Source organism: Haemaphysalis longicornis, unplaced genomic scaffold (genome assembly GCF_048455015.1).
Source record: "Haemaphysalis longicornis isolate Haplotype H1 unplaced genomic scaffold, Haemaphysalis longicornis Haplotype H1 scaffold_1, whole genome shotgun sequence".
NCBI lineage: Eukaryota > Metazoa > Arthropoda > Arachnida > Ixodida > Ixodidae > Haemaphysalis > Haemaphysalis longicornis.
The window spans coordinates 275,052,384-275,077,843 of record NW_027526203.1 but is presented as its reverse complement, the minus strand read 5'-3'; the positions used below and the strand labels follow the sequence as shown (position 1 = coordinate 275,077,843).

The 25,460-nt window shown below is 44.2% G+C and overlaps 1 protein-coding gene across 2 annotated transcripts in view; it reads left to right on the top strand.

Annotated features, from left to right (window-relative positions):
• Window positions 1-25,460, top strand: part of LOC144146221 (rap guanine nucleotide exchange factor 1-like) — a 66,612-nt gene that overhangs the window by 31,343 nt on the left and 9,809 nt on the right. For both annotated transcript variants that reach the window (XM_077678196.1, XM_077678188.1), the window contains 12 exons: window positions 2,557-2,676; window positions 7,430-7,588; window positions 8,417-8,609; window positions 9,883-10,112; window positions 10,852-10,934; window positions 12,785-12,890; window positions 18,142-18,220; window positions 18,356-18,533; window positions 20,556-20,859; window positions 21,606-21,700; window positions 24,880-25,060; window positions 25,142-25,239. In XM_077678196.1, coding sequence (XP_077534322.1) covers window positions 2,557-2,676; window positions 7,430-7,588; window positions 8,417-8,609; window positions 9,883-10,112; window positions 10,852-10,934; window positions 12,785-12,890; window positions 18,142-18,220; window positions 18,356-18,533; window positions 20,556-20,859; window positions 21,606-21,700; window positions 24,880-25,060; window positions 25,142-25,239 — 1,826 coding nt within the window. The remainder of the gene's footprint in view (window positions 1-2,556; window positions 2,677-7,429; window positions 7,589-8,416; window positions 8,610-9,882; window positions 10,113-10,851; window positions 10,935-12,784; window positions 12,891-18,141; window positions 18,221-18,355; window positions 18,534-20,555; window positions 20,860-21,605; window positions 21,701-24,879; window positions 25,061-25,141; window positions 25,240-25,460) is intronic.

Below are 25,460 nucleotides of genomic sequence, written 5' to 3'. Positions count from 1 at the left end.
AGCTAAGTGCTGTCCTGTCTGCTTTTTTTTTTCTGTCCATTTTTTAGTTGTATGCCTTTTAAAGAAAGAAGGAATTCCTTCTAATACAGAAGGAATTGATGAAGGGGCTAGAGCACTGCACGGGCCCGGGCCGGCCCGCGGGCCGGGCCGGGCCGCCCGAAGTCGATTATCGGTGGGCCCGGGCCGGGCCCGGGCTCAGTGCCGCGGGCCCGGGCTGGGCTCGGGCTCAGTGCCACGGGCCCGGGCCGGGCTCGGGCTCAACGCCACGGGCCCGAGCCGGGCTCGGGCTTGAATTCATAGGCCCGGCCATTATTAGTTCCGACGTGAAGTGTAGAAAAGAGCATAAAATTGAATATTCTGAGTATACTTTTACGCGCTTCTTGATGTTAGTTGTACACATTGTTTTAAAAACGCGTTTTGCTAGGGCTGATAGTAACTATACTGAAACTTTAATGACATTTCATGTACTGCATCAAGATTTTATATTTTGGGGTATAACATACCAAAGATACGGTTACAAGGAATGCCCTAGCGGGGAAGGAATTAATTAAGCCACCCTGGAGCTGTGCACCTATGTCTATGTACGTGTGTTTTAGATGTCGAACCAATCTAAATGCGGCTACCGTGGCTGGAAATCAAACTCGCGTGCTAGAGAAGCGCCACCGCTTAACAACCACTCCAGGGAAAATATTTCAACGCACGCACATACTCGTGGATCCAAATGGAGAGCAAGAAATTTCATTACTACCAACTTGTGACCGAAACAACCACATGAAGTTGCCAAGAGTCTGGTCATCAAAGGTGATGGTGTCTCTCGTGTAAGAATACGAGCTATTATTACGCCCATGTGGCGTGAACTGCAGAAGGTGTGAGTACGTGTACTTTTAAACCCTTATTTTTTTGCGTTACAATTCAGGGCGTGCTTGTACAGACTAGATGCTCCGTCTGATTTCCCGCCACGAAGACACTCGAACAAATATAATAAACAAATTTTCTTCAATGTCAAAGACCAGGCCTGGTCACACACATGCGGGCCCTCCCTAGGCTCAAAAAAAAAAAAAGACAAGACCGTGCCCGGGCTGGGCGTGGGCTTGAGACGACGGGCCCGGGCCGGGCCTGGGATTGAGACAACGGGCCGGGCCGGGCCTGGGCTTGAGACGATGGGCCTGGGCCGGGCCCGGGCTAAGTCCACTTATGAATGTCCGGGCCCGGGTCGGGCCCAGGCTCGGTGTTACGGACCCGGGTCGGGCTCGGGCTTCACAAAGCGGGCTCGGGCCGGGCTCGGGCCTTAAAATCAGGCCCGTGCAGTGCTCTAGAAGGGGCCAGAGGTTCAAAGTAGTGCAGGCTAGTGTATCTATCCTATTGGGAGATTACCACCTTGAAGTAGTGGCTAATGCACTTCACAATTTGAGCCTAAAGCTGCAGGTTCCATCTGAAGAGGTTTCACTGTACAGTTGACTCTCGATAATTTGAGGTCGCTTAATTGGAATTTTTGGTTAATTAGAAGTGATGTGCCCCGGCAATATTACATGCAATTCAATGGAAGAAATTGCTCAATAATTAAAAGCTATAACCCATTATATCATTTAATTGGAAGTTATTTCAAATAAAAAGCATTTAGATGACCGCCAGTTCTCGATAAAGTTCAAAATTTTCAAGCCTGAAAACAGCACCGTGTTCCATACCTACGTCAACGCCATCGCAACTGAGGCAGCACAGAGTTGACAAAGTAACAAGCCAGTTCAGACTCGCCACAGCATACACACCTCTCTCTTTTGAAGTCCTCAGCCTTCTTTGTTGCACACAGCACTGTGTAAGCAGTTTGTGTGGCAGATGCTACAATTTCAGCTGTAAGTTTCAACTATCATGGGTACCTGTGCCGTACGCTCGACTTGCTGACGAAAGTCGAGATTTTGGACGAAATCTCGACTTGCAGACTAATAAAAATGCTGTTCTTATGCTTTTAGTTTAAGTGGAAGTTCGCTGAAATCGAAGTGCTTTGCAGACCCTGTGGACTTCCTATTAATGGGAGTCGATTGTATTTTACAAAAGTCCCAGGATGTAGAAAGCCTGTCTCCTTATTCTACTTTTAGCTTCCTGTGACATAGGCTTGTTCTGTTATTCATTATTCATTATTCTTTATACCAGTGATTGTCAAAGTGAGTTCCTAGGAACAGAGAATTTCCATGAGCCGCCCTTTATATCCGTCAACGCGTTCACTTTTTTGAGTTTCACCTTTCTTGAGTGGCAGTTTTATCAAGTTGGGGGTGAACACTGAGCTGCTTTTGAACACAAAACTCGGCACAGAATCGAGATAGAGGTGCTGAAAAATTCATTGCCTGAAGGTAATGCCGAGACACAGTTGCATTTCAGGTGCAGGCTGTTGGGGTATCCTTTTGTGTGTGCACCTGTTTGCGAAGGGAGTATTCTTTTGGGGGTTTTCTAACTTCGTGAGGTCTCGTATTTATCGTATTGCATTATATTTGTGGGTAGCAAAATATTTTTATAGGGGTGATGTATCTAGTGTGCACATAATGGTTTTTTATTGTTTTCTAGACGAGCTATCAGAGCTTCAGTTACAACACCTGCACTACCACAGTGAGCAGCCGAAGTGATAGCGTTGACCAGCTGCTTAGCCATTCTTCATCCTCGACACATATATCAGCCATGAAGCAGGTGAGTCTTCTTCACTCATTGCGTGCACATTTATCGCCTGCAAAAAGGACCTCTAATGTTTTTGTGTCCATGGCCAGGTATGAGAGATGACCGGTAAGGTGGGCTTAAAATTTGAGCCGTATTGCAGGAGTGCAGCATCTTCAGGAGCATGCTGTCGCCTGTTGGTTCCTGTGCACTAACCTCCACTTTGTGAAGTTTTTGTCAGTGTTTTTGTCGCTTCATTTTCTTGGGGTTTCAAAACTAGTTGCATGCACATAAAGCATTTTAGATAGCAGTGCGAATGGCTGCTTTTTTTGTGGAGGCAATTGCAGTAAGGATTCTGACCAGTGTTGTTACTGTTCCACTACAATTTGGAATGGAAATGTTACAGTGCATCATATAATCACACAGTGAAGTAGTGGATATTACTTTGGATACTAAGCCTGAGTTTTATCCCTTGCTTGCATTTTGTACGAATTAAAGGTGTAACTTTCTATTTATGAAGCTTTCTTCTAAGCAGTCAAAGTTACCTCATACCTCATCACTTTTTGATCGCAGTGGCCAGGGAAAAGCATGTCAAGTATTCCATAACTTGTATTGTGATTGTTGTTTTAATGCAGTTGTCCATCCCACAATTTCAGAAAAATGGATGAGGAAAAAAAAAGATGAACATCGGGTCAGCTGCTGTGGGAACTTGCTGTGTTGTATTTGGCTTGTTCTAGTGAGGGGTAACAGTGTCATTTAACTTGAGCTCAGTCAAATGTTCGTTTCAGCTGGTTTGTGCACGATAACTTCATGCTGTAATCCAACGCGCTCAGGGAAGAGCAACATGCACAAGTGCTTGTGTATGCTGTCGTTCTTCTGTCTTGGTGCAGGTCGTTGTGATTTCATTAGACATTCAAAGTAGCTTCATTGCTGCTGTTGTTCGTGAGATGCGGTGCTGTTAAGTAATGCTATCTAGTTTTCTAATTGTTGCAGTTTTTGTGTTTATATGTGAAGAAATTGAGGATTAAGTAGAGCATTCCACTTCACCAGTCACTCAATTTCTGCTTTTTCTTTTCAATGCAAGCAGTGTCTTGAATTCTAATCCATGTTGTTTTCTTCCCTGCAAAGGATTTATTATGGCTAGGTGGGAAGCTCTGGCTAAAGCTTCACTCTTAGCCCAGTGATGCTGCAAGGTGGAAAAGTGCTTTGTGAATTGAGCTTGAAGGTGGCAAAAGACCTTTATTTTTGTCCTTTTAGTGCTAGTATTAATAATGTCTTATCCACAGCAGTTAATGCCTACACACAAAGATACAAAGCCACAGGTACATTTGCAGGTGCATTTAGTGCAAATTAAAGGTTTAGCTTTCCATTTACCAAGCTTTCTTCTAAGCAGTCAAAGTTAGCCTAGCCCTTAACCTCATCACTATGGCGTCTCTGTAGACCGAGTGTTATAAAACCCTTATCTTGTCAATTTATTTTGCCTGGAAACATGAATAGCTTGCTCATTCTAGAGAGCATTGCCGCCTTTATTCATGACTCGTGAATCAAGGTAACAGTGGCCAGTCAGGGAGGCACTGTTGCATTAGCGCATCCAGGATTTTTGTCAGGGGTGGGGGCTTGAGATTTTGACAACAAATAAAAAATAATATAATATCAAAATAAAAAATATAAAAGAATAAATATAAGGAATAAAAATATTTAAAGAATATAAGAGAGTATTTGTCGAGTTTTTCTTATTTTTCACACAAAAAAAAATTAAGCGTCAAAGCATCCTCCATATAACATAAAATTCGCCTGCAGGAGGAATATGATAATGGACACACCTATGACATGGAAGCCTTTTTTGCCATCACCCGAAGCCTGGGACCTGAGTTTGGAAGTAGAATGGGAAGGAAAGGAGGATGGGAGATCAGGGTGGGAAGGAAATACAACTAAAACATTCCTGAATGCCTTCTTTTCTGATGAAGTCAAGCAAAGCGTACAGCACGTGCAGTCTCCTCGTGACTCTTATTGTTTGCAAAAATGCAGAAAGGAAAGAAAAATAAAAACTTTGCAGTACAGTTGACTATTATTCACTGCTGTACCAGATAAAAAAAAAAGGCTGTTCACCTGTCTACCGGCTGTAAATTATGATTTGCACAGCGAGGCCAGTTTTGAGGAACAAAGATAGAGCCAAAACTTGTAATACGTCTGAATGCGAAAGTTTACTCAAATTCGATCTGCATGCAAGTGAACGAAATCTGTTGGTATACGTTGGCACAATTTGAGCTGAGCCTATTTATTATATTTCTGGAAGCCTATTCAGCACAACATCACTATTATCTGTGTTCACTGGCTTTCCTAACTGCGCACACAATATTGTTGCTTTCTCTGGTGGGATGTTATAAACTCAGGCAATATAAAGGAAAACCGAACCTTTTTATTGAACGGGAGAGGGAGGGTTATTTCAGCCCGTACAGTGCTTAGCATTAAAAAAATAAAAAGCAGTTTTAGCTTTCAAATAAAATAAAATAAATTCCATCTGATCTTATTAAATTTGATTTGAAGTCAGAAGGCAAGCTCGACCATACTGAGCCCAAATGGGAAATTTCAGCATCCTTTTTTTTAAGAAGGCGACATATGGTAATTAAAATCTCGTGATTGCAGTTGCGCACGGAAGTTGAGAAAGTGGTAGGACCCTGGGACCCTACTAAAATTGTAATTGCGGTTAAAACGTGGGCTATGAGGCGCGCCATGGGGGGGCTATAGATTAATTTAAACCCCCAGAGATTCTTACGCATTCAAGAATTTTCTACTCACGGACGCTTTTTCTGTAATGAAGAAATTTTCTCATTCTTTTTCTCAAACTACTTCAAGTTATACGCAAGTTGGTCCGCACAGTCTTAGAAGCACATAGTCTTAAAAGCTCGTGCTCCTGCTTTCTTCTTTTCATTTTTTATACCAGTAAAACAATTAATATTTGTTTTTGAGATTTAACTGAGAATGTCCAATGATAGAAGCTTTCCATGACTATGAAATTTGCTTTGTCAACTTCGGTTGTCGGTTTGGTGGAAGAGGGGGTAGGGGGGTGGGGTCGAAGGACCCTGGAGGGGGGGTTAGTACCCCCCCCCCCCTACCCCCCCATGTGTGCCACTGCACTGTTGTGTAAGCTGCTGACATAGCTTTTCTTTGTGGTGGTTTGTATGCATCTGGGTGGGTGCTACTATATTTCCTTTCGGCAAATTTAACTTCACTTAAAAGGGACCCTGCAGCACTAACCATCGACTACTCGGAATGTATTTTGGGGTAAAGTCTGTTGTCCCAGCAATCTCCTCCCGCAAGAATTGTGAAAATCCGTTCACTATTACCGAAACTACGCGCGATGAGAAATCGCGCTTAATTGTTCCCTCTCAACTCAACCGCGGACAACGCGACAAAACAAAAGCTGCGCGCTCTCTCTTGGAGAGGGGGGCGGCTCGCGGTGTTCTCTTCGGCGGCCTTCGATATATCACATGCCGGGGATTTTCTCCTTTTCTCTGCAACGTGGAGGGCTCTATTTCCGGTCTGGTGCCACAAAAAAGCAGGCATGGCTGCCTGCTCGCAAGTGCACGCTCAGGCTGGTAGGGCGTTTTTTAAAGCAATAAACGTTTGTTGTTGAGTGGTCTTGTTAAAAGGGGGGTATTGAGTCCATCACTCAAACTCCGTGCACACTCAAAACACAAAAGAAACACCAAAACTGTGCGTACAGGTTTAAGAATAGAAGAGGTTGGATCGTCACAGGAAATGCGAGAAATAAGCCGCGAAGTTGACCAGCAACAGCCAATAGGACAGCCATGGCCTCAATGACGTCGTTTAGGCTATGCCAGGGGTGCATAATAAGGAAAATTGAAGAGAGCGCGGTTGGTTTTTTCGCATCTTTCACAGCCATTTGCGCACTCACCACTTCACGTGCATGTGTAATATTTGGCTCAGGTATTCCTGGCAGTGTGATCTAAACGTCGCACAGGTTTACTTGCACTGCTCAAAGAGTGTTGCAGGGTCCCTTTAAGGGGGCCATGAAGACAAAATACAACTTTGTTCAATTTGAAAGAGCTTGCCTTTGAAGCTCAGTCAGCTTTATTGAAGCCAAGAAAGACATTTTTTTTTAACAAAAAAAAAATATTGAACAACTTTCAAATTCCACACTACAGGGACATAATATTGGTAGGAGTGATGTAAAATGGGCCAGCACTAAAAGCATTGTTACCAGTGCATTAACTGCACCTTAGCATTCAAGTGATACAGTTAAACGGAACTAGAGGACCCACTACAACCGCACAGTCCTGTGTCTTGGTGGTGGCTGTGTTTGGTGGCTTTGGCCATAGTGAAATAGCCGGAGAGTGGCTGGGGAGTCTCCACAGCTTCAGATGTTTTTAATATCTTGATTATTTGTACGAAGTTTGTGATAAAATTGGTATCAGTGTTATCGGGACAAAGCAATTTTTTTAATGAACCAAACTAGCGTTCTGTCTTTACGGCCCCTTAAAATTTTTTGATCTGTGAAAAACAGTGCGTGAGGTGACGTCAGTATTGAGTAACCAGTTAAGGAGGAGTGACAGTTGGACTAGTTGGTTATCATGCATGGCGGCAAAACAGCGCAGCTTAAACGTAGATAGAAGGAGGAGGAAATACACAGGGCAGCATTTGTCGTGTATTTCCTCCTCCTTCTATGTTTATACTGTGTGGTTTTGCTGCCCAGTTCAGGACCACAGCCTATAGTCAGCAGACTTGCTGTAAATTCCCAATTGTCTTGCATTTGTTTTGTGCGCAGATGGATAAGACGCTTGCCTCTATGAGCCATCAATCATTTGAACTCAAGGGTTCTGCCTTTGGGAACGCCACAGACGATGTCAAACCTGCCCTACCCGTCAAGCAGCGCTCTGCCAGAACAAGGACCCCATCCCAGTACGACAATGTTTCAGATGCAGAGGTATGGAAGTTGTCTCGTTGCTGCCCTCCCTCTTCTCGTCAGTGCAGGTGCGTTAATGCATGGACACCTGTTTGTGCCTGCGCAGTAAAGCATGCACAAAAGTTCCACCCAAAAGTACAGCGTTTGCACAAATGTAAGGCCAATTTTTGTAGTTACCAAGTGGTAACTACAAGTGCTTGTTTTTCACGCCATTGTCATTTAAAGATACCTGGCATGCTAAAACAGTGTGCGCAGCAGCATTTGCTTACTTTTTTTTATTATTCCTCTTAAATGCCTTTTTGCACTTTTTAACTTCATTTTGGTTAAGTACGGGCTTGTCATTTGCGTCTTTTTTGTGTAAGGTCTTAGTTGGCTACTTATGAAGTACTTATTCACACACGCGTACACACATTATTATTGGAATTATTAGTGGAACTTAAAGTCTGCTTTGGACATGCTTCTCATGCCGCTTCGCAAACACCACTATTGCTCACACCAACAGACCTCATTCCTTCCCTATTGAAAGTTCATGTCGTGGCGCAGCCACACAGCTCAGGAGGACAATAGTCTCAGCCAAACTCTTGCTGTCCCCATATCTTGTCTTGCATTATGATGTACTTGGGTCTGTACTACGTGCCGTATTTTACACCATTCTTGCAGCAGATGCCCCATTTGCACGTTACTGAGATCTTGGAGTCCCAGGTCTGTTTTTGTGCGCTTTCACAAGTTGTGCCGAACACCTTCTGCTCTGCTGTTCGCACTAAGTCCACTGTTTCTGCAGTCTATTGCCATTCACTGGAAAGGACCTTGGTGGTGGGCTAATAGGGGCGGTTCTTTTCCCCCTATCAGGAGATGGTGGATAGTGGTGAGAGGTGGAAAGCCGAACACTGGCGAACCACAGACATGATGGGCACCCCGGTGGTCAGTCACGAGCCGTCCTGTCCACAGCACGGCCACTTGTCCAGTGCAGTTGTGACCACCAATGCTTCTGCTGCTGCTGAGGATGGCCGTCCCCCTCCTCTGCCTCCCAAGAAGAAAATGAGTACGTCCCATGCTCCATTGGTGCAGTCAATTCACATCAACGTGTGCTGCCACAAACATGGCAGTTTGTCTTCAGATGTGGTCCTGCCACTCATATCATCAGTTAAGCCATACTGTCGTGTTTTAAAAAACATTTTCTGCCCCCTAACAGGCACTCTTTAAAGGAAAAAGGTGAAATTAAAGTATTCTGCGCCGAAGCTACACTTTCGCTACGTGGCAGGCTGTGGTGATCTATGAATTCATTTTGACCACCTCGGGATCTTAACGTGCTTTAAAGTCTCGATGCGCAGGAGTTTGTTTTTTGCCTTCATAAGAAGAAACTCGCAAATAGTGATTTTCTGATTTCAAAGCGAATACACAAAGCGATTAATAATTTTTTGTGGATAGTTGTGAATTGAAGCAAATATTTTTTAAGCAAAATGAACATTTAGTGATTTTCAAAAAGAAAGCTGAAATGTACAATTCCTCGAGCATGCTGCCACATGTGTGTGCAGCATGTATGAAAAAAAAAAGTATTAGCAGAATTTCTCTGTGGCATAAATCGAACACATCCGAAGATATCATGCTGCTTTTCGCTTTATCAGCGATATTTATTTTACATGGGGGCAACTTTAATTGCATGTGGTGACCTAAACCGCAAGTGCTTCAATATTAGTGTAATGAGGATATAACTATATTCTGACAATGTGGGATTAACACAATTCCCTTAAGAAATAGCGCCAATGGCTCTTCTGTGAACATTCATGTCACTTCTTGGAGGGAAACTCAGCATATGCGGCAATGCAAGGCATGAAAAATCAGTATGAAGTTACCCTTGTAGGAATGCCCTCATGGTGTGGTGGTATCATTCCCACGTTGCAACTCTCCCCACATGGTGTTGTTTCCTTCTCAACGCTAATGACGCGTTTTTTTTTTTTTTTTAAACACTTGGGTTGCCTATGTCCCTGCATGTACAAGCATCTTGAATATGGGTTCTACAAAGGACAATGCCGTGCTTAATATAAGCGTATAAGAAGAGTTGAGACTAAAATAGGTGCAAGTGCGAAAATAAATGTGCCCTTTTGCCAAACTAGCTTTGCTGATGTTGTGGTGTTAACGTCTTCCTGTCAAGAAAGTTTCATCATGCTGTCAGGGAGTATGAAGTTAGACAGGTAGCTAGCCACCTATGTTGATGCGCTTCCCTGTGCTCGTGCCCTGGTTTATCAAAGTTTACTGCCTTATTCACTCTGCGTAATGTGTGTGACGCCTTGTTTTTTCCTGTGTTTACGCTGCAGTCCAGGAGTACATCCAGACGTTTGGTAGCTACTCTCAGCCCACCGAGCAGCAGGATTTCTTCAGCAGCGGCCGGCTGTACACGTACCAAGTGGCCCAGTACAAGAAAGTGCAGATGTCCTTTGCTAGCCTGGGAAGTGACGAGTTCCTCGGCTGCTCGCTGCAAGGCGGAACTTTGACAGCGCCCTTTGAACTGAGTTCTCCACCTGCTCTGCCACCCAAGAAGAATCGGGTGAGTGTACGCGCTGGCCCGGGGCTGTCGCTGAACGTAAAAAAAATTATTGTTTGCAGCATTCTGCTGCCATGATTCGAGTGTTGGCTGTGTTTCGATGGGAACAAAGTGCAAGATTGTCATGCGCACCAATCTTTCCGTGCAGATGCAGATTTTTCAGGTGGTCGCCATTTCTTGGGTTGACTTCCCTACCAAAGAGTTGGCAATTTGGGGTACTATAAAAGCCCACATGTTACTGAGGGCAGTGGTAGTGTACAGTCTTTGTAATGATCTCATATGTTGAGTAATGTAGGGAGTAGAATGTGCTGCCTGCAGCGAAAGAACCTCTTCGATGAATTTTGGGAACAGAACTGAAACTTTTTTTAGCATTCAGTGAAGTCTGCATACAATATGAAAACCAATAAAGCAGGCATCCTTTGTATTAAAATTTGGTTCAAAAGAACTGAGGCTTTTTATTTTGCTGCCGTTGTGAGTACACTGGGCCAACCAGTGTGAATAATGACCTCTGAAATATTTTCCCATGTGAGCTGGAATCATCCACATTGTATGTACATAGCAGAGCCCAGGTTATTAAAAGGAAAGAGAGTAGAGGCTCAGTTTTAACACATTGCATTGAGCTTGCCCTTATCAAACACTTGTACCGCAACCATTGCATCAGCTATTTAGTAAATTGTCTTTTCCTGTGATTGAATGTGCCCTCCGAAAAAACTGCAGTGGCGCCATGCTTTTCTATTTACAGAGTAGTTCCTTGGGTGTCCAAGATGGTCTCATGCTACCTACACGCCAGTCCTACGTGTCTGTTGGCTCAGGGACCTGCTTAGAGTAAGTGTGCCTCAAAAAGAGTCCAGCAGGGCTTCACTGTGGTAGCATTTATACTATTGTTGGAACAGGCTGTGTGCTGCTTGGATATCTGAAAGTGTTCATAGGGCAGGTGAACATGTCAGTTACTGCAGATTGCCAGCCCTTTTTATTAGGGTTTCTGGCATAGCACTGTACCACTGACACAGTTATGATCATTCATCGTGTTTTCTCTTTCATAGAACAAGTACACATGACTTATTCTAACCATGAAGTCAGCCTTCAGATATATAATTTGTTTTGAGGCTGTAGTTCTCAAAAACAGGTATTTCTATATCCTCTAAAACTACTTTTAATGTGTAAACTGTTCCTTCTTATAAGATCTTTTCCATACTGGTGTGTCTCCCCCTTCTGCATTAAACGTTAGACAATCTAAACTTGTCAGCTAGCCTGGCAACGTTTCATTGTCTTTGCTTATTTGGCAACATAGTTATCCGTAATTTCCACATGTGAGCTGAGGTTGTTCGGGGTGTTGATGCTGACAATGCACTGCATGTCGGGTGCACTTCTATTTATTTGTTATTTCTGCATTAAAAGTAAAGCTCTTATCCCCATAGGTACAATAGAAAAAGTTGCAAATAAATATCAAAAGAAATGTGCATGGAAGAACTGTCAAAAGTTAAATTTTAGGTTTGACTTTTCCAGCTTCATGCTGCAAATAGAATAACAGCTTTGTATGTCTTAGATGCAAAGATATCATTCCTTAACACGTGAAGTGAGACCAAGAACTGTTTTTAGAAATTTTCAAGGAGTTCAACTCTGTTCTGCTTATCCCCCTTTTATGCACTGCATTGGGCGTTAATGTCACTCTTATGTGAGTGTTTACTTCGCCTTGGAAGTCATTCTCAAACCAGTATGCATTGCAATTTATTATTACCACAAGTAATAACACTTACATACAGATTGTGGAATGTTTAACTTGGTGTACGAAAATTAAAACCTGTAGTTTTTAAACAGGTTGTTTTCAAAATGTCAGTTTTCCCAACTTCGAAAGAAATACCCCTGTCCTTTGCTGAGACAGTAGCTGCATATAGCCCAGTTCACTGACACTGGAGGTGTATTTATCACAAAAAATTGAAATGTTTTATTACTAAACTTGAAAGAGGTATGAAGACAGTGTACAGCTTTGCTTTATTCAAAATAATGGGGAGCTCATACTTCACTACAGCTTTTTTTACTCAAAACGATGCTTTCATTACAGAGGAATTCGTTCATTCTTTTATTCATTCATTCATTCATTCATTCATTCATTCATTCATTCATTTGTTCGTATGTTTGTTCATTTACCCTCATGACCTAGGGGGCATAGAAGAGGAGATGCATTAAAAAATTTTAAACTACCGGGTACACTTCCTAAATAGCCTTATGACATACCTGGTGAAACAGACAAAAAGCGGGCAGTCAGTATGCTAACTTAAAAATTGGTACAGACTGGTGGTAAGTGGAAATCAGGCTGTTATCGCTTAAAGGGCCTATTGCAGACAAAATACAAGTTCGTTTTAGTTGAAATATCTAGTGTTTTATAGTGCCCTCAGCTCTTGTCCAGCAGGAAACGATGCCTCATTCACTGAGAAATCAAACATTTTAAGCCAAAATTTCAATTCTCCCGCTAAATCGTGTTTTTGTAACAACGACAATGACGTATCCAGAGCAGGGCCTTAAAAGATAGCCTGCTGACCAGGGCTGCTACCATCCCACAGATGGCCGTTTGGTTGTTTGGTTATCTTGTTTATCACCCACTTTCATAGATGGTGCTGCAATACCACTGAAGTTCCAGTGTTCCAACATTTTTTGTCCACTTTTTTTTTGGTCAGCACCCCTGCGCCGTTGAAAGCTATTGAAGACGTCTTGCCTGATGAGAATGGAGAGAGCTTGATTGACCTGCAAGATGTCAGTGATCACTTGATCTTTGGTGATAATGTAAGCTTTACTTTCCTTTTTGTACGTGCCTTGTCTGTATTGTGTGTTGTGCAGCAACTTTGTTCTGTGCCAAGTGTAAATATTTAATAATCTCTTGTGTTAGTCATGTGTTCCTGAGTGAATGAGAGCAGTCTGGAACATACTTGGACATTCCATAAAAAGGCAAAGGTGCAGCCAAGCTTTATCCTATCAATCAACCAGGCTGCAATTGGGGAGACCATAATTACCGTAAGAACCCGCGTATAGTACCAGTTTTTTTCTGTTTTACCATGTGAAATTTCTGCCTTCGGATCCCGAAGTTTTCAGCCTGAAATTAGCAGTTCCGGTTTCATTGTTGCTAAGGGCTGTCATAATCAATGCTCATAACGAAGGAAGTGTCACCTTAGGGTGGTGTTGGTAGACTGCTCTGCTTCAGCCAGCACCATTTCAGCCACACCAACTTTGCGATGCACTTGCAGTAGGAATTGGCACATTCCCCCAAAGTTAGAGGTCTGAAAATAGTGATTTTTGCTTTAGAAGTGAATACAAAGCGAATAATGATTTTGTTCAAATAATTGCAAATCAAAGCAAATACCTTCAAATTGAAGCAAATATTGAGCAGTTTTCTATGAGAAAACTGAAATTTACAATTTATGAAGCATGCTTCAGTATGTAAAAGGTTTGCCAACTTTTTATGCAGGATAAAACAAGCACAAAGAAGCTATCCTGCTGCTCTTAGCTTTATTGATGTGTATCAGATTTTACATGGGGCAGCTTTCGCCTCTTGTGGTGACTTCGACCACAAATGCTTCAGTGTATTACTGTAATTTGGATATAGCTAATATATTTTAACAAGCTATATGATTAGCACAATTCCCTTATGAACAAGAAATGTAAATGGCAGTTTTATGGATCTTCATGTGAACTCTGAACAAACAAATTAAAAAACTTCTGCGAATGGGGCAATGCAAGGCGTGAAAAATTAGCCTGCTTCATAAATCCTCCTCTGCCTGCTTTCACAGCATGGTGGCGTCATCCCAGCTTTGCACTTGCATGCACCCACAAGAAATATGTGTTTCAAGAAGGGCATGTCATGCCTAATATAAATGTATGAAAAGAGTAGAGACTAAAATCGGCGCGAGTGCATGATAAAAATCGTAAGTGCATGATGACAAATGTGCACGATGGCAAATATGCTCTGCAAATCAGCTTCCCAAGTGCTGCAGTGTCAGCGCGTGCTTGTCAAGAAAGCTTTATCTCGTTGTCTAGGAACTTACAAATCGGTTGTTTGTTAATGTGTCCCATGTGGAAAAAAAGAAAACAGGAACATTACAGGTTTTGGAAAGAAAAAAGGTAAATTTGTGCATCATTTAATAAAAAAGGAACCACGACCCGCTTCGGGAACTATGACACAGTTTGGGGACTATGACAAGATCTGAAGCTGGCTTTCTTATCTAGAGAGCATTGACTTGGGCAGCTTGGGCACGATCACGTTATCAGGATGTGAAAAGAAATGCAAGGTAGAGGGAGTTGGCCCGATGCCGAGGGGATAGCATCTTTCTCTTGCCGTTTAGCCGCACCTCACTGGAAACGTGGTAAACAACGCGAATAAACAGGATGCAGAGTACAACACACACACACACGTGGCGCTGACTAACAGCAGGTTGTTAGTCAGTGCTGTGTGTGTGTGTTCTACTCTGCGTCCCGTTTATTCGCGCTGTTTTCGACGTTTTTAACATGAACCAACCAGCCCACTTGCTTCCCGTTCTAAGATATACGTCACTGGAGCGGTGCAGGAAAGCCACTCGCTGCAGCAGAGAGTGCCGGTGCATGTTTTCGAACTCAAAATACTTCTAAAATTTATCCAAAATTTACGAATACTAGTGCTATTTAATTCAAAGTTGAATCGGTTATTACGTTATTCGCTTCAATATTCGAAAGTTTCGGAGATTTGCGCACCCCTACCCAAAGTTTCGAGAAATGTTAAAGGGACACTGAAGTGATATGTAAACATTGCGGGATTACTAGCGCAAATTGTAGACCGGAGTCCCCAGGCCATGTTTCGACCACTCTAGGCGCGTTTACGCGATTTTATTTAGTAGAAAAACTAATTCGAAAACGCTGTCCTCCTCTCTTTACGCTCGCCCATTTTCTGTGGCGTTTTCGTGTGACGTCAGGAGGGGATGAGCTGGCAATTGGCTGCGCCACGGCTGCGCTACTGCACGGCTCCCCGGCCGACAGAGTCAGTCGGCCCAGCGTTTCGTCCGCCGGCCGCCGGCGGGTCGTCGCAATCAAGGAGGTTAAAAAAAAATTGCTTGGTCGCAATTCGTTCGCTTAGTTGAAACGAAGCCAGGACACGATTGTGAATGGAAGAATGTGCCTTTCTTTACTTGGTTTGTTTGTACACTGTATCTAGCTCCAAGTCAAGGTCGCTTCACACAAGCGCTGCACATGCGACGCTTCGCTGACTGGTACGCCAGTAGGAAAATATAAGGCCTCTTGAAGGCGGGAGAAGAGTCAGCGAAGTCAATATAGGTACTAAGCAAATAAAATCAACTGATATTTTTACCGTACAGCGTAAAACTAGGGCGCGGGAAGCACTTTTTTACGCTGGGCGAACAAGCACAGCGGTCAGCAGCACGACTACGCATCTGCGAACGCTTTTCCGTCTACGAAATGCAATTGCTAGACGTGAGCTACTGTTGAAACTCGGGCGACGCTTACTGCACGATCGCAGTACAACAAATAGTCACCTAAGCGTATTGAAATGCCAAAACTAAATAAAAGTGTAAACCGGTTGTACAATATATACCCTATATTAGCAAAGCTTTCGCGTCCCGCTCCGTAGCCTAGCAGTCTGGGGCGGTAGGATTTCACCGTAAATGTTTTGCGAGTCACGAGTTCGAATCCCCGCGGGTACGTGCTTTTTTTTTTTGTAAGTTAACTTTTTTGTTTTCCGCCGATGTTTTCTATATTGAGTTCACCTTTTTTGGGGCCGCAACATTCATGGCTACACGAACTAGTTCACAAAACGCGCGCAGGCTGGCACTGGCGCGCTAGCGAGTTCTCGTTGGCGTGCTGTTGCCATAAGCACCGACTGCTTGCAGGCAGTGGGCACAGGCCAGAATGAACAGACCCTTGGCCTGGTGCGAACACGCTTTTTACGATACAGGCATGAGGGAGGCAAGCTCCAAATATGGGGGAAAAGCGCATGACATTTGGGCGTCTGCGGGTACGCGGAGGGCGTTCATGCACTGCGTAGGTCTCGGCTAGTGAATGCTACGACTACAAGCCGTCCTGGGAGGCTTATCTTGTGCATTTTACAGCCGACAACATGGCAGAAGCGCGGTACGATGATTACTGAGATATTGAGAATGCCCATCCAACAAAGCCATTGGTTATGTTTTACAGAACCGAAACCGAAACCGAAACTTGTGTGACTGCTAACCTTGGGCATCGTCCAATCACGGCGCCCCTCCTCTCAACGTCACAGCCTTAGTTGGTGCGGCCGCCGCAAACCGCGCATGGTAGTTTTTCTTCTTTCGCGCTTTGTAAAATAATTACCGATTTGTCAACCGGATAAACGATGAAAAGTGTGCTAATTTGAGCCAGTCTACGCAGTGCAAGCAAAAACGGGAGCTTGACAAATTCACTTCAGTGTCCCTTTAAAAGTTTCCGAAGAAAGTTGCTGTGTGTTGCCAGGACAAAGGGTGGATAAACGAAGCACTGGTGCTTGATTGGATAAAGTCGGTCTGCTGTCAGCGGCCTGGAGCACTGCTGGGGTTCCTGTCACCACTTGGGTTGGATGCTTTTTGCTGTCGCCTGGCCAACTTCATGGAAAAACTACTGCACGAATCTTGCACTGTACTTGTCGTCATTCCTGGAGAGATAGAATCTCAATTGCAGCCTGCTGGGCATTTGCATTTGCTAGCCTTCTCAATACCAAACCAAGCGCTGCTACTTTGACGGGATGAGGTCCGGAGACCCAGAAGTAGTGCTTACCAGATGGCTGAAACAGGCCTTTCCGGTGATGCTTTGTAGCTAGATCACACATGCTTGAGCCAGTATACCCAAGGAGTTCGTCAGTTGCTCGTTTAAGAAATGCGGCAAGTTGCACTTGATGGCACCAAAGATGTCTTTCCGTGGTAGGAGGAAGACAGTGCCAGAGAAACAGATGACAACTTAATGTGAACTGCAATGCAAATAAAAACTTTCTGTGAGCTTTCCTCACGTATTATATGCAGACGCAAACATTAAAAAATTTTTCTTTGTATCTCCAAGTTACACCTCGTACTATAGGCAGGTTTTTACGTTACTATTATGCATGTAGAAGAAGTTGCTCTATTGTGGAGCTTTTCAATTAGTAGTGGAAAGCCTTCATATGATTAAGTATGTTTTGCTGCTGTCATGTTAATTATCTTGGTGGTGGAGCTTCTCACTGATCACCTTTTTTTCTTGGCTTGGGAAAGCATTGTGCCTGGCAAATCAGTGCAAATTTTTCTTCTGACTAGCTTAAAACTTTCCTGAAGCCTGGAGTCTTCCTCCAAGAAGACATGAAACTTAGCTGGCAATAAGGGAATGCTATGAGACAGCCGGTTATGAAGCCAAAATAATAAAGAAAACAAGTATACAAAAACAAAAAAAGAAGACTGTTGACTGCCTTTGAAGGAGAGAAGGCTAAGGCTATATTTTTGTTGGCTACAGGTTTCTATAATAGTAAATTTATAATTGGCTGCACAATTTCCATAAACCTCTCACGTGTGCACAAGCTGTCTTGATGCGATGTCACTATCCACGAGCATTGTAACATCATTCAGCGTTTCTAGTTTTGTCCACAGTACTTAGCGGTAATGTGGGCATTACAAATTGCTGTTGCAGCTTCCTTCTTTTGTGAAGCAATGTTTTTAGTGTAAGCATACCTTTTTACTTGACGTATGGTACCGTATACATGTGCAAATTACTATCTCATATATGTGCGATATGTGCACCTATGTGCACTACTGCATATATGTGCAAGTTGTTATCTCGTACACCCCGAAAAAATGTGCTGTAAAAACAGACATACATCATGGAAAGAGGGAATGTTTAGCAATAGGAAACTGTTAGCAGTTAATGGGACCAATGAAATCATTTGTTTGCGTTGTTCTTATGCTTGTAGAATGAACTGTTTTTGTGTCTGTTTATCTTAATTGAGAAATCTGTTAGGGGGGGAACTGTGTGAGTGGTTGAGATTTGGATTGCTCTTTGATTGTCTGGCTCTTGCTTTCAACAGCCACATGATGTTAGAGGGCTTAAGGGCGGACCAGCTGATGCCCTCATCATCCATGCCACTGCAGTACCAGAAAACAGTGGTGAGTTCCTTGTCTTTTCTCTCTTGGGGGTGTCTTGCCAATGCAGTGGCAGAGCTGCTCGTCTGTAAGGGTGTTTCTTTTCGCCTCCGTGAAGATGAGCAGGTCGGAATGTTTTCCTCGTTTGTTTTCCCCTAGAAAAAGAGTACTTTTACCAAGAAGCCTTCCTGACCACCTACAAGACATTTGTGAGCCCCATGGATCTAGTAAACAAGCTCATCTACCGCTACAACAAGTTCATCCAGTTCTCAGACACACGGCAGAAGTATGCACGCTGGGCCTTCTCGCTCCTAGTTCGAGTCGTGGATGACCTCGGGTAAGTGCAGCCTCTGAAACTGCAGTGTGGCCAGGCAGTACATGCAGGCGTGCTCTGCTAGAGCTGTGTGCAGTGGACCCGTGATGATCGTGCAATTTATACAGAAGAGCGATTAGTGGAAAGGGTACTACGGTGCATGTCGTTGCCAAATCCTCATTTCTATTAAAAACACACCATCATGCTTTGTTTATGCTCCTGCACTCCTCTTTTCTACGGTAGCAATCCAGTCATAGCAATGCTCGCTTACTTTTTATTATTCGTAAAGTATTTTTTTTTTTTACAGTTCAAGGGTTCCTCATTTTTACAGAGGGAATTCCCCTTGCAGTAAACAGCATGACAAAAAAAAAAAAGAAGCACAGAAGTGTTCTTTTTTTCTTTTCTGTCGTTTCATTGCTCTTATCTGTGCTTTTTTGTTTAGTCATTACCCTCATGAACTTGCCCATATTGCTGTCAACTTGCTCTCATTGCTACTGTTTCAGTTAGTGTGGTGCAGGTATATGGGGAGAATTCTTTTTTAAAGGCGATAGTCTTTCTTGGGCGACTTAAACACAGAAATTTTGGTCTGTCTGTATGTCTGTCTGTCTGTGACTCGATTCATCCAGCCGGCCAAAGTGAAACAGAAGCTGCACAATAGGTTTATATACCCACAGCCAAAACTAAACGTCTAGGTGGCAATGTTCATACTTGTCAAAATTTTTGAACAAGAACAATACATTATGCAAATATGAGGCGAAAAATCAATACATAAGTGATATTTGCAGTGTTCCATTATAAAAAAATGTATGGATGTTTGATTTTTGCAATAGCAAATTCTACATCCACTGCACAAGAAAAATTCACTCCGTCGCCTGCTATTGCCCACACCACAATAGCTTCTGGCGTCATTTTAAGAAATCAAACGGCAACAGTTACGTAAGGTTCCCCTAGATAGGTTCCACGTTCCGCTTGGAATGCACTTGGAGAAGGGCAACATGGTTCTATAAACGTTGAAGTAGGGTGCCTCAATTCACGCGTGTCTCCGCCGTACGGCAGCGCTGGCATCGATGCACCTGGCCTAGTGTGTTGGAACGCGGTAAATTTAAATTGACTTGAGCAAACCTCTAGCGTGTTTACCTTGGGAGGAGCACGATGGGAGAGGAACAGCATGAGAGATGAGCGGGAAAGTGAAGAAAAACATTCACGTAGAAAATGTCGCCGAAAGACTATCATCTTTTGTGGACATTTGCAACGAAAGGAGCAGATACACGGCCAATATTTTTTTATGAGCATGCCATTGCCCTGACTGCAGTGGATGGTGCAGGTTTTTAGAGTTGATTTTAACAATTGTTCATATTGATTGCTTGCTGCAGTGCTGGAATGTCACTGCCATCTGTTGCCAGTGTTACTAGTTGGTTATGTTGAAAGCTGAGTTTGGTTCAAAGAAGTAAAGCAACTTTGTGTGTGACAGGCAGCACTTTTCATGTAAAGTAGTTCGCAAACTACACAAGAAGGCAGCGATGGAAGGTTGTAATGTAGAGTGCATTTTGTCCGTGATCTCTGTGAGCAGACAGACATGCCGTTGTGTTTGATAGTTTTCCTCTGTCATTGTGCCAAGCTGGCTGCAAGTTTTGTCTTAAAAAAAAAAAAAAAGAATAGGTAAATTTTGCTCACTAAGACCTACTGTAATGCCCACTTTAATTAAAAGGTGCCACAGTGTGTTCGAGTGAAAGTGTTTTTCTGTTTTGAGCGTTGTGGTGTCTGGTATAATTTCATTTCAGCTTCTATCTATCCTGGTAGTCAAATTATGCGTTGAAGGTTTTCCCATTCAGTGTACTGTGACATCTTTTGTCAGGCTGGGAAAGAGCGAAAGTATTGCTCCAGCTCTATTGTTGTAGCGTATGAGGCAATTCTCAAGCCATAAACTAAATGCCCCCACTCATAGGGGGAGGTCCATGCACGCAGCACAGTGCCAATGGAGCCTGGTTAAGGGTGAGTGGGGGGGGCTTTCCGAGCTGAGCCGATCTCTTTCCGCCACCTGTCCAGGCTGAGCGACGCGGGCGCAGACATGGTGCGCTGCCTGACGTCCTTCTCGCACCAGTTGGTGGGCCGGGGAGATTTGAGCCTGGCAAGGGCTCTGCGGGCCAAGGTGGTGGAAAAGTGGGAAGCGCACGCACAGCTGCACTCGGCCCTCCCCTGGGGTGCCACTGGGGGAGCCCCGCCGGGCTGCGGTGGCAGCCTGGCCAACCTGCGCGTCACGACCCAGCCGGCCACCTTGCTCCACTTCAAGTCGGAGCTCCTGGCCGAGCAGATGACCCTGCTCGACGCTCACCTCTTCCAGCGCATCGACGTGAGTAGCCCTTCACTTTGGCCACACCCGAGCCGGGCAGCAAGATTGTGTCAGGCTACGTATGTAGGCACCCGAAGACGGGGCACAAAGTGCTGAGCAGCTGAGTTGTGCTGCAGAGATGTGTCTAGGCACTGTCCAAGGCCCTACGGCTTGTCTGCACTGTGTGCACATTCTTGTAGGCTAAGTGCCACTGTCCGTCGAGCCTCCTTACATTCTCTGAAATCAAAATGCCTTTGTTACAAAATTAGCCCGCAGTTTGCGATTTTTGTTAGTTGTTTTCTTCCTCTCCTGCCTCCTGAGAAAGCGATGCAGATTGAGCTTGCCTTGAGTGCTAGTACATTCTTTTGTTGCACGTTCGAACACAGGTCGCATGGGCGTTATCAAGCATTACTTAACACGGTAAACAGCATTACTCAACACGAACTGTTCAATTCTTGTGACAAATCATGCTATTCATCCCTGGCAACATCCTGTTGGCACGACTGAGCCTGCATGAGAAGTTCGCTGAAGATTGCTTTAGTGCTTTAGTGGCCATTGGAGCTACTAAGAACTTGCCGCAACTTCATTCTTGGCATGTTTGTTTGTTTATTCACACATTATGATCTTGAGGGTACATGTGTATCTACACAGTTTGGAAATCACTGGATAAGCAATACACATGCTGTTAACGTCTTTTTAAGATGGCAGTTTGCAGCAAAGTAGCCCTATGATTGCGTACGCTGTTTTTTCTTCATTATTTTTTATAGATCTCCGAGATTCTCATTTGGGCAAAAGAGCAAAATGAAGATTCAAGTCCAAACCTGACAAAGTTCACTGAACACTTCAACAAGATGTCCTACTGGTAAGGCTTGTTCTACCCTAGATGTCTATTTGTAATTTTCATTTTGCATATACAGCCGAGTTCACTTATAACGATACTTTTTATAACAATATATTATTTAAAACGATGAAAAACTATGGCACCGCCTTTTTCGTATGCAATTTATGGTAAAATGAACTTCTTATTACAATGCTCCAGTGCCACGATATCGGATATTGAATATTGATATTGAATGATCGAATCCGGTTACAGCACGCACTGAAAGCTACCGCCAGCTCTTTGCGCCGACGGCATGCGCTGCGAGACGCATCGTGTCTCACAGCCCTTCCACCCCTCAGGAAACGAGTCGACTGCGCAGCTTACAAAGAAGCGAAAGGAGGGGGGGAGCAGTTTTCCTTCCGAACCCCCCCTCCCGGCGCCACCATTTTGGCATCGCCCTGCACCCGCTCCCTCGCAAACTCGCGTTGCTGTTGGCACCGCTCGCTCGCGTGTTCGTGTACGTTTGCCTGTTGTGTCACGTGCACACCGCTTTGAATTTGACTGGGTGCCTGTTCAACTGCCTCCGTTTTTCCACGGAAGGGTGTCAGGGCCAATGTTTTGGAAACTTCCGAGTGCCTCACTGAAGAGGCGATCGTTGCGCGGATACGTGCTGCGGACAGGGCTGACAATGATACACTCGGACAACGCAGTTGAGCAGCCTACTCAGGTAGAGTCTTTGCAGGAGGCCCAATGCATGATACAGTCCCTAAGGGACTTCGTTTCCTCCAAGGACCTTTCGCTCAGCTAGATGAAACACCTATAGATGCTCTTTAAAAAGATGTGCACCAGCTTTGCGTGAAGCAAACAAAGCTGACCGACCACGGCATTTTTTCTGCAACTAAGTGGTAGTACGACCTTGCTTGCATTCAAATAAAACGTTTTTGATCTCTGCTTTGTCTTTTCTTTTTGCGCAATTCGCTTATAACAATTATCGGTTATAACGATGGAATTTCCTTGGCACTTGAATATTGTTATAAGTGGACTAGACTGTAGTATCTGTCATGCTCAAGTTCTGAATTGCTGAAGCTGCTTGGAACCCTGCAAGCTTTGTCCAAATCGGAAATCGTTACACCAACTGAATTTATGTGAAATGACGTTTCATATTCCTGTGAAGTGCTTTCTTTCTTTGGCTCTTCAGTCAGGTTGCTGACTGAAGAGCCAAAGACTGAAGCTGCTACGCGCCGTGGGTTTGATCTTACACCCGACAACACTTGCTAGCCTCAGCTTATCGCGCCCGTGGGGTCCGGTAAGAAACTTGTGATGGGGAGGCAAGGCGAAGTTACACAAGAAAACGCTCACTCCTTCGGATCACACTCAAAGGGTCGGCTGCCTCATATATTTCTCGACGCACTCACCATGGCTCATGTTCTGAATAATCAGAAACTGCGCCAAGCACAACACTGAAAAAAATGTCAGACACCAGTTCATTTCAACCCAGCTATTCCACAATGAAAGCTTCGCGCTATGTCGATTCTCGCCTCTGCGTGGGATCTGCCAATTTTTTTTTACAGGGCTCCTGAAGAGGTTTGGTGAATTTTGTGCTTTGTGGTTATTTAGGACTGTGGACCTTTGATGTATACGAATAATGTGTAGCCGTTTAATTCCGCGAAATCGGCAAATTGGTAAAAGATACAGTTGGGGTATTTCCAGGGATTTTCTCCTCAAGCTGTGAGTAACGTCACAAAAGGCAGCCAATCATGTCTTTGTCCTATCTGCACAACATGCCCATGTAGAGCAGGCTTGCAAAGTGTCAGGTATGGCTACAGCATTGGCGCCATGATGTAATTCGCATGCAGCTGAACACATGGCGTTTGACCCCTGATATGTCGATCAAGATGACTGAAGAACTCTTCTGTACACGGGCGACAGGCCGGAGTAACAATGCTTAACGTAAACTGGATTATTGTAAACCATTTTCGCTGTTTTGTTCCAGCCTAGCTGTCGTCCTGCTAGCTACGGTTAGCATAAATTGCACTTGCTCAAGCTTGCTGCTGTCTGTCTCACATATCCTCTAGTGTAAGTGACCCAGTCTTTCTGACCTAATGAGATAGAATGCCTGATAGCTAAGAATAGGAACTAGGGTGTGTGCATGAGCACATTTATCAAAGGAACTTCGAGCAGTCGTACATCGAAGTCGGCCAGTTGTTTATTCTCTCGCGAAAATACAAGTGAGTGAACACATTTATCAAAGAAACTTCAAGTAGGTGGAAATTCAAGACGACTAGTCTTTTATTGTTTTAAATGTAAAAGCAACAAGTGAGGAGCAGTGATGCTGAGCGTCACGGATAGTTTCACCTTTTCACAGTTAGATGGCTTTCCTGCAATAAATAATGCTGTTGTGACACTGCACCAAGGTTACAAGTGCCACTTTGTCTCCTTTTAGTGCGCTGCACTTTTGCCGGCGCTATTGTGGTTTCGTGACGGTGATAGCCTTGTCGTTGTAACCGAGCGAACGATGGGAAGAAAGAAGACTCAAAGAAAACAGAGGAGGAGAGTGTCACGAAATTGTGAGGGGAACGGCCGTTTGCCGAGGTGGCACGACATTCTCCCCCAAAAGTGTGAGGGGGAGGGCAGTTGCCGAGCCCGCGCTGGATATGTGTGCGAAAACCACCCTTGGCATCTAGTGCCTCCTGAGAAAGGAAAAGCAAAACCAGGCATCAATAGTTCTGCGTGCTGCACGATCATCGGTCCAGGCTTTGGGTCCTTCGTCGGCGTCCTCATTGCGTGGCTCGTCCGAACCACGTGACATTTGCGCGGGAGGTTCAAACATGATTTACAAAACTTGCTTGGTTGTGCCGATGTGCTACGAGATAGCGGCAGAGTAGCACACACCGTCCTGCGTTCGCTGATCATGCGATCACTTCTTGAGACAGCAGCTATGCACCTTGACCTAGAAGACTGCAGTTCGCGCAGCACACTTATTTGTATTAGGGAGTATCGTAATCGTCAGGCATGTTTTCTTCTTTTTTACCTCGTATTCTGTTTTATAAACTTACAGTTCTGAATATTCTTTATTAAGAGCAATTAACCTGGCCTTGTTCGTTTTTCGATGTAGCTCACCTTCAAAACGTTTGGTTTTCTTTTTGATGACATGTTGCTTACTGCGTCTTTTTATTCTGGCCCTATTTTTAACGGTATGAATGCATTTTTTTCTCTCTTAGGGCACGTTCTTGCATCTTGAAGCAGTGTGACGCGAAAGAGCGCGAGCGAGTGGTGGTCAAGTTCATCAAGATCATGAAACACCTGCGCAAGATCAACAACTTCAATTCTTACCTAGCCATCCTGTCGGCGTTGGACTCTGCACCCATTCGCCGCCTTGAGTGGCAGAAGAACATTACCGAAGTAAGTGCACTGCTTTTTTCTCTTCTTCTTTTCTGCCTCGGTGGCATGCTGTATCTTATTACTTGCCTATTTCTTTTCCAGGGCCTGAAGGAGTACTGTGCCCTGATAGATAGCTCATCATCCTTCCGTGCATACAGACAAGCTCTGGCAGAGACAACGCCACCGTGCATCCCATACATGTGAGTACATGGAAGCAGCGCTGACGTTCTGAGCTCAAAACACCAAGCAGTAAAAACTAATACTACATATAACGATGAAAGCAGAGCTCTGCTAATAGGAATGGACACCTGCTGTCCTATTCCCTCTGCATATAAATATACAAAGCATGTTGGTGCTCTAAAACGAAGCTGCTTAATGTGGGTCAGAATAATTGGCCACATTTCTGTCTGCATGCTGAGGA